The sequence below is a fragment of the Alligator mississippiensis genome, chromosome 4 (assembly GCF_030867095.1).
Source record: "Alligator mississippiensis isolate rAllMis1 chromosome 4, rAllMis1, whole genome shotgun sequence".
Classification (NCBI taxonomy): Eukaryota; Metazoa; Chordata; order Crocodylia; family Alligatoridae; genus Alligator; species Alligator mississippiensis.
Genome location: NC_081827.1, coordinates 14,242,671 through 14,261,382, shown reverse-complemented (window position 1 = coordinate 14,261,382; position 18,712 = coordinate 14,242,671). Strand labels below are relative to the sequence as shown.

At 45.1% G+C, this 18,712-nt stretch overlaps 1 protein-coding gene across 3 annotated transcripts in view; it reads right to left on the bottom strand.

Moving 5' to 3' along the window:
* Nucleotides 1-17,179, bottom strand: part of OPTN (optineurin) — a 28,096-nt gene extending 10,917 nt beyond the window's left edge. For all 3 annotated transcript variants that reach the window (XM_059725789.1, XM_059725790.1, XM_059725791.1), the window contains exons 1-7: nucleotides 17,048-17,179; nucleotides 13,667-13,831; nucleotides 9,981-10,183; nucleotides 7,221-7,352; nucleotides 4,642-4,718; nucleotides 2,684-2,815; nucleotides 1,207-1,297 (exon numbers count right to left, since the gene is read on the bottom strand). In XM_059725789.1, coding sequence (XP_059581772.1) covers nucleotides 1,207-1,297; nucleotides 2,684-2,815; nucleotides 4,642-4,718; nucleotides 7,221-7,352; nucleotides 9,981-10,183; nucleotides 13,667-13,820 — 789 coding nt within the window. In that variant the 5' untranslated portion in view covers nucleotides 13,821-13,831; nucleotides 17,048-17,179. The remainder of the gene's footprint in view (nucleotides 1-1,206; nucleotides 1,298-2,683; nucleotides 2,816-4,641; nucleotides 4,719-7,220; nucleotides 7,353-9,980; nucleotides 10,184-13,666; nucleotides 13,832-17,047) is intronic.
* Nucleotides 17,180-18,712: the final 1,533 nt, after the last annotated feature.

The following is an 18,712-nucleotide window of genomic DNA, read 5'->3' as shown; positions in this document are numbered from 1 at the left end:
ATATCACCCTACCTCCAGCTTCCCAGTACTGCCTATTAACAGAAAGTAGCTACACCCAAATTTCAGCATCATTTAACTACACTGCTTCTTGAGCACTTCGTAGTTAAGACTAGGACATGGCCCAGTGACAAATACAGGGGTCCTTTAAGACACCTTTTCTCGTAAATATGGATGGAGGCCGTTTCCAAGCTACTGTTACCCTGACTACATGACATAGCTTAAAAAGGTAGATGCAGTACTATGATGCCATCAGTCAGATCCAGAGTGGTGACAGAAGTAATTCTTCATCTCCAAGGGCTTTCACCTGCAGAGCCCCAGGTGATCAATGCCACTCCCCCACTCTTTTTCAATATCTGCACTGGTGAGAAGAGACAGCTTGGAGACATGGTGGAACAACATGAGCCCTGTTGCCAGCACCAGTACACTTAGGAAACCCAGCTTTCCACTTTTTTTTCAGAGATGCAACCAGTGCCATCAGGAAGACATCAGATGCCCAAATAAGATCAGGAGATGGACAAAACATCTGGTTGAAACTGCACAAAACAGTCTGTGTTTGTCACCTTCAGACTGGATAACAGTAGCTCCCTGTACTTGGGGCTGAATATGCAATGTGGAGGTTCCAGTTTGGGCAGAATTCAGATGCCAACCTGTTAGCCTGGTCAAAGAGCCTCATGCTTTGTTCTCTGCTGACTCCGTATGAACTTGAGGCGTTAATTAAAAACATTAGGACTATTTATGACTGCATCTGCATTCAAGATAGGGGTGTGGCTTTGGGACAATGTAGCTCGTCAAAATTGCATGATTTCTGGAGAGAAATAACCCTCTTTCTAAATATCGAGATCTTTATAGTGCACTGCCTGTGCATTGTGGCTCAAAGCCTGTACAGCCAGCCATGAAGGGATCACCTGAGAGTAAAGGCATTTGTGGCAATAGATGCAATTAAATCTTCTCTTCAGTGAGCATGGTCAGGGGAAATAGGACATGGCTGGGATTTCACATGACCCATTGATATCTGGCTGCTGTAACCATCTCTTAGAGTCTTTAGATGGTACAGTAATTCAGAACAACTTTTAAGAGGACCAGCTGGGAGTCAGAAGAGTTCAAAGAGTGCTTTTTAGTTCAGTTCCTGAGCTCTGCTCCATACTTGGTGGGCACAGCTGAGGATCTATGTCTTGTGCCACTCCCCCACAGATGACTGGCACCTACCGTCTCTGAGCTTTTGTCTTCTTCGTTCTCCCATTCCGTTTGAGTCCCAATCTCCAGTTGATCACTAGCCGCCTTTTCCAGCTTCAGGAGTCTGAGAAACACAAAGATCCAATGATGTCAGTCTCAACGTGTATTTGATAGGAGATAATGAGAAAAAATGGGTAGTACTCATAAATCATGCACTGTTGATGTAAATATACTCTGTCATTAGAACATCCAATAGGAGTCAGAACTCAAAGCCATAAGCATGTTGAAAACTGAAGCAAATTTGGCTCAAAGCCTGTATAGCCAACCATGAAGGGATCAAAGCCTGTACTCAAACCCATCAGCACTCAAAACCATAAGCACACTGCAGATTGTGCCTATGCCTCCCCCACGCATCTACACTTACATTACTTTTATATAAATATATAATATTACACTTATTATAAAATATTATGATATAATGCCATACAATTACTCTGTCATACAAATAATATGAGTTTGTCATATTACTTATATGACAAACACTTATATACTTATATGACAAGTTCACAGTAAAGAAAAGCAGTGAAATTCAGTTATGGGGATCACTGCCTATAGGGATCATTTGCCAGTGTAAATCAAAACTGTTTCTCTAAGACCTTTCCCTATGGGTATAAATATATTTCTCTCTTCCAAAGATTAGCTCTAAATCAATTTTTTTTCAATTAATATTTTCAAAAGATAGGGAGGTTTTAACACTTTTCTGAGAGTCCCTTAGATGCAGGTAATCCTTGTTATCTCTACTAGAAGGCCACTGAGAGCCAATTCTAAGTTCTCTTAGGTGCCATACTGTAACATGTCTGACAGGTCTTTCTAACTAGAAGCTTCTGCTCAGACAAAGGAAATTCCACTACTTAAAGAATCACACCAATCTACTTAGCAGAGTTAGGCCCTCATTCAGGTCTCTCTGAGAAACTCATTTTAGGATCTGGAATTAAAACTTGGAGCTCCTAACAAGCTCCTTAATGATGTACCCAAGAGCCTTGAAAATATGACTGAATTTAGCCTGAAACACAAGTACGATCATCCTCATTTTCTACAGTGACTGACCCAAGACCTCCACACCAAGTGAATCACACGAATGGCATAATCCACTGAACAACTGCAAAGCTGTATGAGCAACATGTAGGGTGAAACATATCCTCAAATATTCATATCATAGTTTTTGTTTAATTTGGGGCAAGTTCAAACCCAGCTAGGCCAACAAAAATGCATCCCAAGGGACTGTGCATTAAGGGAGTTAATAAGACAAGAAAGGGAAGTTTCCTTCTCCTTTACCCTTGCTGGGAGAGGGTGGAGTGGGAGAAAAGACATTCCCAAGAAAAATGGCATGATTGCAGAGCTGTTCAAACTATCTTGTGCACTGCCACGAAGATCACACAAACATCCAAGATCTGGCTACAGGCAGGTAGCAACCAAAACTATTCTGAATGGCGGTGTACCCATTTCATACCTCTCCTTGTGCTCTTGAAGCTCTTTTTCAAGGCTCTCCCTTTGCTGAGTCTCATTTCTGAGACAATGAAGCAGCTGGCTGACAGTGAGCTCCTCAGATTCCAAATTCTTCACTTCATCCATAGATTTGTCCCTGCATTGAGCAAACCCACTGTTAGTTACAAATTAACTACAGTCCCTTAGAACTCACGGCAGTTTTCAAAAGTGACTAGTGATTTGGGGTGCACCAGATTATCAAGCCTGAGAAACTGAGTGGGACCATATATTCAGATGGAACTATGCATCAGCCCTCTTGCAGCGTAGCATGTGCCTCAAACTGACCTTCCTCAAAAATTGAGCCTTGCCCAACAGTTTAAAGGGGTGGCAGTCCCCTAAAGTGCCAGATCCAGGAACCCGAGTACAGCTTGTTATGTGCAGCTGTTCCACAAGAGTTTGCACCAAGAGTAGAGAAAAGCAGTTAGCATTTAATTAGATCTATGCAAAAAGAACAAACTCTTAAACAATATTCATGAATTTATTCAGGGCTCTGAAAGTATTGTTATTCCTGATGGAGAGTTTCATAAAATAGCTCCCTCTACTCTCCTTCTAACCCTTTCAAGGAAACATGCAACATTTCACAACTCTATGCAGCACTGTTTCCCCTGCCCCAGCTAAAATGGCATTTAAAAAAATTAAAAACAGGCAATTTTGATTAAAAATACTCTTTTTTGAATCCTGAACTCTGCAATATATTATCTCCATGCTCTTTTGAAGTCACATGATGCTAGTGGAAAGGCAGTCCATGACATCAAATCCAAGACCTCACTTCAAATAAAAGGGGGAGAAAAAAATCACCTTTCCAGAGATATGACACAATCTTCCCATTGCATGTAGCATAGGAGTTCATGCCTGGCTGTTCACACATGACACACAACACATATACAAGGAACATATATGTAAATACACACACATTCTGTCTCTCTCTCTCTCTCACACAGACATTCTTTATTTCCATATACAATACATTCTTTATATAACAGAATACATAGAAATCATGTGGCATAATACTGAAAAGTATCCAGCTTTTATAACAGGAGACAGCAGTTGCTTAAACTGCAAAGTGAGTTTATGAGATGAAAAGGTCAAAATCCCACATCCACTGGCAGGGCTATTTTGTTCAGTCAGATGTTGCAAACAAACACCCATACTTCAGTCAGCAGTGCCAAGGGATTTTTGTGCCCATTGTTAATTCTGTTTTGACTTCAGTACAAGCAGGATCCTGTATCTCTGAATCTGATAATGGTCTTATTCTAAGGTTTCTATTGTGGAACAAAGCTACAGATTTAGGAATACTAGAAATACAGCTGCTGTAACTCACAGCAAATAAGGCCATAGTGGTACATTTAAGCTCCACCAGATAAGAGGAACTCAGAGAATATAGGATATGATAACACTGAATGTTAAACACAATGCAAATGCCATCTTGCATGAGTGAAGCCTGTCCCATGGTCAAATTACCAGAGCTTCTCTGGTCCATATTAATCACTGACCATAATACTAATTGACTAACAAGTATTTAATGGTGTGCTGAGTGAAGTAGTGCCATAAACTACTGCGTGTCCTGGAAACAGGAGCACAAGAAAAGCCTGTCTATGGAACGCAACTTGTTCATCTCCAATCACACTGGCTTGCGTGTATCATCTTCCCATGTAATGGGGAAGGCCAAACCATAAATCCAGCAGTCATGTCCTTTGTAATTCTGTAAGCTGGTGCTTGCTGTTCAGTTGGGCAGCCTCCAAGCTGGAAACCGTAATAGTATTAGCTGTCTAAATCTATGAAGAGTAAAAGTTCAGCAATTGGGGAGTGGGGGTGGGCAGTCCAGCACTCAGGCACAGTATCTGATACATCTTAATCAGACTGACAATTTTCTTTAAAATGTCTAAAAGAGGCAGACTCCCAATAGAACCAGAATCCACATACATGAAGGCAGCCACGTCACTCGTTCCTTGTCTATTAATATCTTGATTTTCTCTTAAAGCTCTGCTCACTTCTCCTTCCTGTTAAAGGAGAAGAGTATTAGCTTTGGTAGTTTCAAATTTCATCCAGCCAGGGAGCATGCTTCTATGTCATTCACTTTTAAAATTCAGGGAAAGGTGAGGAAACCTTGCATCTTCACAATAAAAGTACACAAGGCCTTGGAAATCCATCTCTAGTTTGGAAATTTTTAAAATGAAATCTCTGATGTGCCCTGCTTACTCAAACAGTGAACAGTGGCTCTCCCAACCATCTTCCCTAGTTACTAACCCATAAGGAGTAAATTAGAAACCAGGCAGTAACTGGCAAAGTCATTAAGATTAAAGATGATTTTGAGTAAGTACCTCTCTTGTCCTCCCATACAGGCCCATTTTTCTTTGCCAATCCAGAACACAATACCTTCCAACTTGAAGTCAAGGGCCATGCACCCAGCTTGCAGCATTCCTTAGCAAATCTAGAAACTCAGTGAATGGGGCTTAATCAAAAACCTTCTCAATTTCACATTTCTAATACTTCTTACAGACAAGAACCTGTTGCCATGAAAGTGGCCAAGGTCATAAGAACATAAGACCATAAGGACTGCCACTTACTGGGTCAAACCATAGGTCCACTTTGCCAGTATCTTGTGTCACACAGAGTGGATGCTGAAAGGGAGATGGAACAGGGTTTTTTCCATGGTTCCTCTCTCACTTGCAGCTTCCAGCATTTAAGGTCTAGGAAGTTCTGATTCAGATGCTGTACCCCTGTCTCCCATGATCAACAGCTACTGATGCCCCTTTCCTCCAAGCATTTGTCCAATTTTTGAATCTGGCTAAACTGTCAGCTTTCACAACATCTGGTAGCTACGGGTTCCATAGATTAATTACATGCTGTGTGAAAAAGAACTTACTTTTGATAGTTTTAAACTTATTACCTACTAGTTTATGACCTCTAAATGGAATAGCCTTAGCCTCTGTAGTCTCTCCTCATATGGAAGGCCCTCCATACCGCTAAATATCCTTGTTGCCTTTCTCTGGTTCTTCTCTGTCTTTTTTGAGGTATGGGGAGCAAAACTGGGCACAGTATTCAAGGTGTGGACACATCATAGATTTATGAAGGGGCATGATGATACTTTCACTTTTGTTTACAATTCCCTTAACAATCCCTAACATTTTGCTTGCCTTTTTGATGGTTGCTGAGCACCAATAGGATATTTTTAGTGAACTTTCCTGTGTGGTAGCAGCTAATGTAGAATTCATCATATTGTATGTACAGGTTTCCCTTGCTTTTTTGCTGTACGTGCATTCCTGGAAAACTGTGCATAATGTGAATTCACATGAAAGGAGTCTACTTTACAATGTAACGAATAGGGATACTTTCCAAGACCTCGACCTTACTGACCCCCAAACCCATTTCTCCCACTTTTACAAGAAAATTTTGGTGCTTGCCAACAGCAGACAGTTCATACAAGCACAGGGCACTATCATAATAGGGACGGCAACTACAGAAACACGTGTCGCACACAACAAGTGAGGAGCACAGATCCACACGGGAGACTATATTTTGGTGTGCATCACTCCCACAATGCACTGCACAAAGCAGCCAACTATGGGCTTCCACCACACTGATAAAGCATAAGGGTGAATTTACCTTGCATATAACAAATTTTTGGTATAAAAAGGATCATCACAGAAGAGCAAATTCACACATACAGAACCCAAAAGTCAGACCAGGCCTCTCGGTCTGCTATCTGGTACCATGTAAACTAGTACAGCCTGTTCCACGGTTGGGTTCTTGGCAACTAAACCAGTGCCCCAACTGGGCTGGCCTGGGTGAGGGCGGAGGGGGAATGAACACCCAGCACGACTTAAAATGGGACCTGTCAAAGGGCAGATGAGCTCCATACCTGGAGAGGACATGGGCGCTGCCAGGTCACTTTGCCCAAAGAATCGCTAATATATAAAGCAACTCAACTAACCTAGGAAGGTTGTTACAGCATCTAAGGTGCCCCAACATTTGCAGTAGCCTCAGGACCAACTTGACTTGCATCACTTCGCACTTATCTACATCGACTTTCATCTGCCATTTATTTGCCTATTTGCTTAATTGTGCCAGATCTTCTGTAGTTCTTTGCAGGCTGCCTTGGTCTTTCTCACTTTGAATCATTTTGTGGGGGTAATTTTATCATCCACAAATTTGGTCACTTCGCCACTCACCCCCTTTGAGGTTTGATGGATTTTGGCCCAGGAAAAAGACTTCCTATATATAATAGTGGTAAAAAAGTCTCCTGTGCTTCTTGCCTTTCTAGTGCATACCATTGTTTCTAGTATAAAAATTAATCACTCTAGGGTACATTTTCAACACTATGAGAATTACCTGTGCAATCTCTGTAACTGCTAGTAGGGATTATTCCAGTAAATACCTATTATCTTAAACCCAATGGCTACTATTCCTAATACAGGCCAACTGATAGCCCCTGAAGCAAAAATATGCAGCCTTGAATGGACAAAACAGCTCCCTATTGCTGTGAAAGGCTTGTTACTCACCATCATCCTGATCTCAACAAAGGAGTCCTCTCCAGAGATATTCAACTTGAGCTGCAATTCAGAAATAATGGCGACCAGATCTGCCTTCTCAGCCTGGAGCCGTGTCACCTGTGTCTTCAGCTGTGCCAGTTCCTTTCCAGGGGCAGAAGCCAAATACACAATATATTAGCTAGCCAAGAATCAGAGGGAAAACACAATACAACAGCATCCTACATGCCCTTTCATTTACTAAAATTCCATTAGGCACCAAAAATTCAGTTTACAACTATTAAGAACTGCTCTGGGCTTGCCCCTATCACTGAGATCAAGCTGCATTAAACTGGGTTACTCAGCCGTGAGACTATCTCCTGCAAGGCTGTAACACAATCTGGAAATAAAGCCTCCATACTCCTCTTGCCAATATCTCCATAAAGCAGGAGTAACTTTACTCCACCCTGGCATAAGCAGGAGGAGAATTAGGCCCATGACTTAAACGTTCACTGCTCTTTACGTTGCTAGGCCCAACTGTGTTGTTTAGTTAACTAAGCCAGTGGGACGAGTGTCTTTTAACTTGGCCTCTCACGGCAGCAACTCTCAGTGCAGGCAGGACTATTTTAAGCATCTGGACACTATGATGAAGGGTACAAAGGACAAGAAGGTAGAACCGAACCCCTCCCACCATCTGTACTTCTTCCCACCTCTGGCTCCAGCACACTGGGTACCTCTCCACAAATAGCCCCTGCCACAACTATTTCTTCTCTTTGCCTCTTTCCCAGCTCCCAAGGCTCTGCTATGGTGGCACTGCCCCTCCTTCGGTACCATCTTCTCTGCCTGTGCCCCTCTCTGTGGCTCAGATTTTATGCTTAGAGGAAGCAGCAGGAGCCTACTGCAGCAAGGAAGCAGTAACTTTTTAGCAGTCAGCAGGAGAACAAAAGCCAAGGAAGGAGCTTCTCTCTCAAAACTCATCTAAGCACTGGGAGTTTATAGCCTGTGGAGGCCACGTGATATAAGTGACCCATGGCAACTAAAGCAGATGAGGTCATCTGCCTACAATTTATCTTGAATAAGAAGATAAAGTAAAAGGATAGGGCGAGAAAAATAGGGACAGTTTTGTTCTCTCTCTCTCTCTCTCTCAAAGGAATTTGGGCTAGAATCAAGGCAATTCCTTTCAAAGGGAGAATAGTCTTAGCTTAAATGACATTTTGTCAGGTTAAAAACCACAATATCTCTAGCAGAGATTGATTACATGGAAAGAATTCTGGAAAATCTAGATTTCTCTCTCAACTCTGTAGGTGAAGACAACTAAAACAGACTCATCACTAGTCTGCTCTTCTACACCGGCAAAATGCTGCACGACGAAATTTGCACGTGTGGTTTTGAGAATATTGGATTGCTTTCTTGAACAAAGTTTCCACAGGAAAAAAAACCAAAAACCTAATCAAAGTCAAGGAACGTGCCTCTCCATGGAAGATTTTTTTAAAATAATAATTTGGGGCCAGCCTTGACTGGACAGTGCTGCTTTAGAAAAGGGTTTGAGAAGTGAAATGAATAGGTTTGCTTCCTCAGCCCTAAATGCTGCAATGGATATAGAACTTAGCAAACTCAGGAGCCTACCCACAGCCGTACTCACTTCTCGTCTGAGCTCATCCCCAGCACCTGCTCAAGAACCATGGGCTTTCATCTGGTCTGAGAGCAGGCACCGAGGACAAGCCCAGAGCAGCCTCACCAAACAAATTTCTCCCTCCGGAGCATGTAAATGCTGTTCACCTGAGTCTGCTGACATCAGGGGCGGGCAATTATTTTGGGCAGAGGGCCGCTTACTGAGTTTTGGCAAGCCAGTGAGGGCTGCATGAAAGGCAGCCAGGGGCGGATATATATTAATTTTCTAAATTTTTTAAGGGCCCTGCGGGCTGGACAGAATGGCCTGGCAGGCCGCATCTGGCCCACGGGCCACATTTTGCCCACCCCTGATTTACATGGTAGAGGCCACGATCCATCTATATACTCAGTATCTTGCCTCCAAGAGTGGCTAGAACCAGAGTCTTCAAGGAAAGATGCTGTACTGGGCAGATGTAGGATAATCTGTCTCCAAGAACATAGATTCTACATCCCTAACGCTGAGATTGCTTCAGGACTGAAGGCATGAATTTAATAAAGGTTAAACGTGTCAAGAAGCAAATCTCTCTCCAAGTGCCTAATCTGAGCACAAAGCAGGATTTTGAACAGGATTCTTCATTACCATCCTCCAGCATGACACTACAAACTACATTCAATCTCTGTCTAGGTGCCCCATTACCAACCACCCAGTTACAAACAGGGATAAACAAGGTTTAGTCTAACTCCAAACATGAGTGTTATAGGACAAAGTTTGACTTAATAAGAACAGAATTACTTTCATGACTTTAAAAATAATGAGATGGAAGGTTTTTTTGGTTAAATATTTTCATGTGATATTGAAAATCCAAACACAAGAGCACAACATGAGTACACAAGAAATAGAAACTAACTAGAAAATAAAATCCAAAAGTTAAGAGTGAGAAACGGCCCCCACACAAAAATAGCAAAGCAGAGAATAGAAAGCTAGTGACTTATTTGAAACTCTTCACCTTCTGATTATTTCCTGTGACTTAATTTTCAGAGTTGTGGAACACACCCAAAGCTGAAAGGAGTCAGTTATCTTTGCAGAACATCAAATAAATGTACAGCATGACAGTGGTATGAATGCTCCCCCTTTCTTAAAAAAAACTACAGAGTTGAATAAATAGATGGTGCTTAAATTACCATTTCAGGTCCTTCCTTTCTCTCTTTTAAGTTTTGAAGTTGTTTCCTCAGCTCCTCATTTTCAACACACTTGGCTTGTAAGCAATTTTTAGCTTCTTTGAACTTGGACTCAAAAAACTCACGCTCCTCCTTCTGTTTCTCTCGCCATACAGAGAGCTCCTCATACCGATCCTTCATCGCTTGGTTATGTAGTTTCATGGCTTCTAGAGAGTGTTCAAACACACAAACATCAGTGTATGCTGATATCTGGCCTCTAATACAGGAGGCTGCTGGGCCAGAAGGTAAAGCAGAACGTATTTAGCTGGGCAGTGATCTGAAGCAAGCATTCCTTTACCATATGTATTAACACAGGAAACCCAAAAGGATGCTGACTTTGTTGGGAAACCTCTCGTGTTTTAACAAAGATTATTATTACCAATATTAAAGCACAACTTTGTGCTATCTCTATGGGTTATTGCTATGCCAGGGCACAGAGCTCACTTCTCTGCCTTGCACCTGGAGGGAAAATACTGACACTTGCACAATGTGGATGCAAAACTACCCCAGAAGAATGGGAGAGCTCTACACCCAATTCGTGCTAGTGTCAATGACAATGAAAAGATGAAGACAGTGGAGAATCAGACACGTTCTTGAACTTGCTCCTTCCCCTCTAACTTGGGTGGATAATCTTGACATTTTAATACTCTGTATGAAAGATTATTTAGTATCTAATTATACCCTCAGATATAAAACACAGCTTCCACTGACTTTGGTATGAAGAACACATGTATTCAAGGGCAGTGTTAGTTTTTTCTTAAAATTAAAAAAGTGATCAGTCCAAAGGAAAGTAGAGTTTGTGGGCTAAGATATTATAATGCAAACAGCAATAACTATTACTATATTATAACAGTAATATAATACAATAGCAGTGATAACTATTACTATACTATACCTGTTATATTAGACACAGTCAGGGATTGTACATCTAAACTCCAAAGATTTCTGAATTGGAGTGAGACTGCCAACCTGAAAGTCAGTTTTCTGTCTCAAAACATCCCAAATTTACTTAAGATTACTGCTACTTTTTCCCTAGTTAATTCTGTGCTTTTAAAAACACAGCGTGGACAGTTAGTTTCCCCATTCTCTTGTATCTAGTCAGTTTTCTGTTGACAGACAACAGCAAGCCCTGTTTTACTTTCATATCTATGGTCAGTTTATATTTAAGTCCATCCCACGGTCTCAGGGTCAATGTTAGGAAAAACAGCTTTCTCTTTTAAAAAGTTAATAAGTACAGATAAAGACCTCAAACTGCTTTTACCCTTACAAAAATCATAAATCAAGAAAAAAAGTATCCTTTATACTAAAGATAGTGTTGCCCAGGACTCAACATATTGTCTTCAGCCTTAAATTCCATGTCAACACATGAAGACAAATATTTTTAGTTACATGGAAACTTCTGACAGACTCAAAGACAGGCCCTTCTTGATTTTGAAATACTTGAAAGTTTTACTTCAATGTATGTTCAGAAACACCTCCAATGTACTGGCAGGGCTGAACAGCTCAGTGTTCATCTCACACGGCAGTGCTGCTCAACCTTTTGGCCCTATAGGACGATTCCCATATAGGGTCAGCATGTAGGGTTCAGTCCCACAAGCCCAGAATGGACCCTGAACTGCCTGATCTAGTACATGGGGCTATGCCGTCATTTGGCCTACAGGACTCTCCTTCGGTCCAGAAATTTGGCAGCTGGGGAGTGGTAATTAACACAGTCACATTCCACCCCAATGTCCCCCTTATCCCACTGGTCAAATTTTGAGACCCATCGGGGGCCCTGCAGACTGGATAACACAGCTCCGAGCACCCAGCTCTGTGGGGAATCCACATTTTCTGGAACATGTTTGTTCCTCTCATCTGAAGGCAATCCGGGCACCTATACACATGCAGCAAGGCTGCTCCAATGCACTGTAATTACTGAATTAGTCAAGTCTCCTGGAGCGTGGCAATTACTGTACTCCAGGATCTCTTGTATTAACATCCCTAAGCTGAAAAACGGCGGTGGGGGCACTTTAACTAAAGCTTGCTCAAAAAACTTTAGTTAAACCCCCGCTGCCATTTTTCAGCACAGGGACACTGAGACACAAGATGCTCTGGGCGCTTTAATCAGAGTTGCTCTCGGAGCCATTCTAATCAAAGCATCCCCCCCCTCACTCCCCGCAACTCCCAGAGCATGTGTATAAATGCCCTCCGTGAACGTGCCTACTAGATTGGGCACCACGCAAAATGCAGTGATGAACATGGATTTCTTTCAGAACAGAGGAGATGGTACCATTGTCTTTTTTTTTTTTTTTTTAAATGATGGCTCAATGTGTAGAGCATTCCCCCAGGCTGTGCAAGAGCTGGATTCAGGACCCTCCTCTACCTGGGAAAGCTCCTCTGCCTGGGCTTAACCATTTGGGGGAGTTGTGCTTACTCTACCCTTTTCTTCCCTACTTTCTGACCTAGTGAATCTTTCCAAGCACAATGAAACACCTTCAAAAGGGAGGCTTGACAACGTCCCCAACCCAGAAGAGCCTGTAGGTTTGTGGTACAGGCACTCTTTTGGGATTTGAATCCTCTCAAGCAGGGTGCAGAATTGAACCCAAGGCTACTACTTCTTGAATTAGTGTTCTGTCAAACTAGTGTTTAAGGTGCAGAAGGGGCACCAACTTTTCCTCTTCCGTCTGTACTTCTAGTAGAAAGGAGTCACCTTCTACTCCATTTTGGAAAGAAACACCTAGCTTCAGCAGAGCGTACAGGCTGTGAATTCCCAAGTAGTAGGAGGGTCCTGGCTGCACTGAGAAGCATCCTTCACCTCAGCATTTTGTTATTGGCCAGTTTAGTCAGCTCCCTGCTCAGTGTGCTGTTTTTTGTGGAGCTTGTTTTGAGGTATCTAACTCTCCCCCTGCTATACAGGAGCCTAGGGGACTGCCTCTGAGCTACCAGTTCCAATTCAGGGGAGATCTACTAGCTGGAGTCACAGATTGCAATGCCTGACCCTATTTAGTTTTGAACCTTAATGACTCAGGACATCCCTGACACCTCTTAGACCTTTTAGAGCTATGAGGGCCTTGAAACCAGAAGACACCGGTTTATAGGTTAAGTTATTAAAAATTTTAAGTTTGTGGAATCTCCCTCATGGGTGGTTTTAAAGAACAGATTAGACAAATATTGGTCAGGAATGACTTGGGGTCCTTGATCCTGCTGTGGGGCAGGAAGATGACTCTCGTTATTTCATCCATTCCCGTTTTCTAATTTCAATGAACTAACAAGTAGAGGATAAACCTCAGTGAGGAGGGTCTTCCAGAATGAGCAGCTTGCAAGATGCTGAAAAAATGATGTTTGGGTGTGTACACCCAAATATGAAGTTGACATTTTCTAACCCATGTGATGAACTACATGTTGCTCTCTCTAGGCTATAGCAAGAGTCTCTCCTAATGCATTTCTTATGTGTAGCACTGAGCTAAAAAACTTTTAAAAGTATCACTTCTTGAAACTCATGTAATTAGTAATTCATAAGAAGTACTGAGTGGGTGTAAAATATTACCACAAAAGAGCAATGGAGTGGAGAATCTCTATCCTATAGACTTTTTTTTTTTTTTTAACAAAGGTGCAAGTCACAACACAAGGTACTCATGCAAGGCAGAATCAGACCGCTCCATTTCATTTACCTTTTAACTCATTATTCTCTGTAATCAGCTCCTTCATCTGCTGCACCATCTCCTCTGGGGTGTACATGCTGAACGTAGAGGGGGCCATGTCATGGGTGCCATTTTCCATTTCACTGTTGGGGCACTTCCCATTTTCAGCAGGGCAGCTGGACATCACAGCAGCAACTATTATAAGATTAACAGACAGAGAGAGTCAGTCTCCTGCTGCAAGGCTGTGCACCAAAAAAACCCAATGACGTACATCTCACACTAACATCAAGCCACAGATCAATTTATACCGGAGTGGGCAAAATATGGCCCACAGGCCGGATCCAGCCCACCAAGGGATTTTGTCCAGCCCATGGCAAGTCCCTCTGTCTTGCCCAGGCCAGGTGCAGGGGCAGTATGGGTCATGGCACATGTGGCCAGTTGTTCGTCTGTTCCCCCCCCCGCGCAACAGAGCTGGGCAGTGCAGCAGCCAGACTAGCTTTCCGCCACAGCAGTGGCGGCTCTTTCCAGCTGCTACAGCTGCCAGACCTGGTCCCACTGCCCAGGCACCCAGCTCAACTGCCCCACACCCCATCTGCCCAGGTTGGGATCAGCACAGGCAGGGTGCTTGGCTTGGTGGCTGGGATGGGGCTGCAGACCAGCGGGGAGCAGCATCCAGAATCAAGATGGGTGGGTAGAGCCGAGGAGACCCCAGGATCTTGGGACTGAGGCCTGTGGCAGAATTGCAATCTGCTGCCCACGCAGCCTTGCAACGGCCACGGATTCAGTGAGCAGGGGTGTGCAGGGAGTGGATCGTGAGTAGGGGTGTGCAGGGAGTTGGGGCAGGGTGCTGACCCGGCCTGTGACAGCTCACCAAAACTCCCTATGTGGCCTGTGGGCCCAAATAATTACCCACCCCTAACTGGATACCTCTGCCCTGCTGTGATATACAAGCGTCTCAGCGCTCCAAAACGTTGCATGCAGACTTTACCAATTTAGTTTCTAGCACAAAACTCAGCTCTGGCTCATTAACCTTTTGCCACATGGAGGCCACACTAGCACTTAGACCAGAACTTTCAAATTCAGGTATCACCTACGGTGGGCTCCATGATGTGGAAGCCCTCTCTTCTACCTCATGCTCATGTATTATCCTTGCCTACTTGATCTAAACCAAACCAACCAAAAATTTCCTCTTCCCCTTCCCCAACCGCTCCAAAGGAGTTCATAGACCAGTTGCAGTCGGCCCTGTATTTCCTTCCCTCCTGTTCCCTTCCTAAAGCAGGCACCCTCCTTTGCTCTCAACATCTGGCTGTGTTTTACTACAGCACGTTTCTTTTTCTTCCTTGAGCAGAACTCCCAAGTGCTCCAGTAGCTGTGGCCGCAGCCAAGTGCCAAGGGCAGACTGTCTGTCAGAACTGCAATAATGAGCAATGAGTTAATTATTAAAGCCAGGAAACAAGCTACCCAGGGCTGCAAGCCTGCTTCCAGGAAGGGAAAATACTGCTACTTTATTCTTATATTTCACTCTGCTTTTTATTCATAGAAGTCAAAGCACTTGATGAGAGAGAGCAGTAGCCACATCTGAAACGCACAGAAGGGTGGCAACTTGCCCAGTCATTCAAGAAACAGTTGGCAGGGCCAAGGATGGGAGCCAAGCCTACCAAGCCCAAGGCCTGGGCCTAATTCACAGCATTACCCTGCCTCCCTTCTTCAAGAACTGCTGTTAATTGGAAGTCAAGAGAGATTTCAGAGCTGGCTTCATAGTCTCTGCAAAATGAACCAGGCTTGCAATGATGCCCCATGCCATCCCCAGATCCCCAAAGCAAGTTTTAGATTTGCTCACTGCAAGATAAGTATTTTTCTCTTTGCTTTCATCCTTCCTCTAATCCTTCCCTTTGTTGCTTATCTTTAATTGCTTTCTCTACTCTGGATTTTAACCCCCTTGTCCTTCAGCTCTGCAAAACTATGGCCCCTAAATCCAGTTAATGTAGAACAACAACTAGATAAGTAAACAGCAACAAGTTCAGAGGGAACTGTTCAGGCAGCCGTGCCCATAGCAGCCGAGGCAGTTATATGCTCCCAGCAGGAAACCCCTGGGAAAAAATGGTTCAACTTTGCAGAGTCATGGCCAGTTCATGTCACAGGGCCTGTTTCTACTGCATTTCTGTGGTGTTACAGGAGTGGAGGAACATCCTGGAGGTAAGTCAGGCCTCACGTTTCTTGCACTGAGGCCTCCCAGGACTGAAGCAGGCTGCAAAGGGCATTCTCAGTGCTGGGGAACGGGGAGGCTCAGATGAACAGACTCTGGCAGGAATCTCCCCGCTGCCGCCTCCCCAGGCAGGGGCAGAGGGGCTGCCACATAATAGCACAAAGGCTGTCAGGGGCAGGACTGGATTCCCCTACGGCAGCGGTTTTCAGCCTTTTTAATGTGCTCTACCCTAAAAATATTTCACTTAGAGATGCGGGCCCCTTTGGACTGCAAGTACAGGGATCCCCTTACTCTTGGATTGACCATTGTCTGCAAGGTGGGTGAGAAAGGGCTGTCTGCAGCCCCCAGGGGTCTGAGGACTGCAGCGTGAAAACCACGTCCTAAGGCGGCCCCGGGGAACTCCTTTTTGGTTTCATTAAAATAGGTGAGCAGGTAGATAGGTAGGTAGGTAGATAGGTGGGTGGGTAGATAAATAGGTAGGGAGGTAGACAGACAGGTGGGTAGATGGGTGCATGGGTGGATAAATAGGTAGATAAGTAGGTTGGTGGGTGGGTAGGTATGTAGATAGGTGGGTGGATACATAGGTAGGTGGGTTGGTGGGTAGATAGGTAAGTAGGCTGGTGGATAGATAGGTAGGCAGGTAGGTAAGCAGGTTGGTGGGTAGATAGGAAGGTAGGTAGGTGAGTGGGTGGGTAGGCAGGTAAGCAGGCTGGTGGGTAGGCAGGTAGGTAAGCAGGCTGGTGGGTAGGCAGGTAGGTAAGCAGGCTGGTGGGTAGGCAGGTAGGTAAGCAGGCTAGTAGGTGGGTAGATAGGCAGGTATGCAGGTAGGTGGGTAGATAGGCGGGTAGGTGGGTAGGTAGCACGAGTGACTGGTGCCTCCTGAATCTGGGGGGACACCAGCAGAAGCCGCCGAGGGTGGCGTCCCGTCGGGGAGCACGTGCACCCCCCCCCCCGGCCGCCTCCGGCAGGTAGGTAAGTGGGTGGGTGGATTTGCCAGGGCGGAGGCCGCAGGCGGCGGGGCGGGGCGGGGCCGTGTCACCGGGGCAGCAGCTGCCCTCACGACCCCCGCGGCGGGGCCGGGGCCGGGGCCGAGGCCGGGGCCGGGCGAAGGCGGCTCGGTGCCCGCTCGGACGCCGGGGCCCGTCGGAGCCGCGTGACGCCGGGCGGGCCCGGGCCCAGGCCCGGGCCGGGCCGGGGGCACTCACCTGCGGGCCCCGCGGTGCGGGGGGCAGCAGCGGGCGGGCGGTCTGTGAAGCAGTCGGTTTCCCTTTCCCCTGCCCCAGCTGACGCCGCGACGCCTGTGCCGGGAGTTTCCCAGGCCCCGCCCCCTCTGCCCGCGCCCCGCCCCCCGCTCGCGCGCCCCGCCCCGCCCCGCCCCGCCCCGCCCGTTCTTCCCCCTGAACCTTGTCTCCGGCGCTCGTGCCCGGAAGCTTGCAACGAAAAACAGGGTTGGCTTTTTTTTGCAAAACTCTTGTTGGTTTAATAAACGAGATCATCGCTACTACGAGTCCTGATTGCCTTCACCCAGGTTTCGCTCACTCACCGAGCAATATAAAAAGCATCAGAAGAAGACTTATTTGCACGCTTATTTCCACCTGTCTTTGCACAATTTTTCAGCGTGCCATTGTATTTGCTGAAAGACTATCATTTTGAGCTTCCAATACCATCCTTTCATATTAAAGACCTGGCATCGCGGTGCCCCACGCAGATCCCGAGGGGGCGCATCCTTCAGGCCTGGCTTTATACATCAGCCGCTCCCGAAAGACCCCGGGATCCAGGCCCACTAGGCAGCCCCTCTCCCAAACCACCCCGAAAGCGGGTGCGTCATCCCATATAACACACATTTTTCTTTATGTAAAAAGAAACTAGAAGCTTTATTTTCCACTGGGGCCCAAGGCTGTCAGTTCATTTAAGGTGAAAGCAAAAGCAAATGTAATGTTATTCTGTGCGTTCGTTTGCCATGTCCTCTATTCTGCACAAACACACGACACACTGGGCAAACAATAAGCAAACCACATCCTTTCTTCAGTCCTGTTGTCATTACAATCAAATGTACCTCCGTTTCAGCTCCCTCCGACACCATCAAGCCTTCCTGATTATCTTAACCAGCACTTCCCTGAAAGTGATTTTCTCACATGAGTTAATGTTTCGACACCTGAAGTGATGTTTTTAACTGGAGCTAATGCAGCCTGCAGGGCTGCGACATAGGAGCTGCTTTAAGAGGAGTGGCTAAGAGCAGGATTATTGAAGAAAGAAGAGCTGGGTTAGTGGAACATCATCAAAATCATTGAAAAAGACAGAGGGTCATTAACCTTCCTGTGGAAAGAGGCGTTTAGAAGGAGTCAGGTCCATTATAATGAGCCATGAAGTCAATTGACTCCCTCCGTGTTGCCTGAATAGAAATGCTGCTGCCGCTGCCAAGCAGTTGGTTTTAAACTTTGGATGGAGCAGGAATCAAAGGGGGGAGGTGTAACTGCACCACAGCACTCCCCTGGATTTGCCCAATGCTTGCATTATGGTGTGACTATGGCGGGCACACACAGCGTATAGCCAGAGGCTGGAGTAAGGTGCCCGGTTCCTGGGTAAAGTCATGCTAGGGAAGTCAGGAGTGACTAGCCATTGGTGTAAGTTACCCAGTGTATGGGTTGTGTGTGTGCACCTCTAGGTCAGTGATTCTCAGCCACAGCACCCTGGGGTGATTGAGATCCTTTCAAGGTTACCACAGGATGCCGTGCAATGTTAGCACTGTTAGGTATGCAAATACGATTCACAAGGTAAGCACAGAGATTTCAAACAGAAATCCACAGTTGTGTTCTTTGCAACAGAAAAACTTCTGCATTACTCTTCTATAGTTAAAAAAAAAAAGTGCA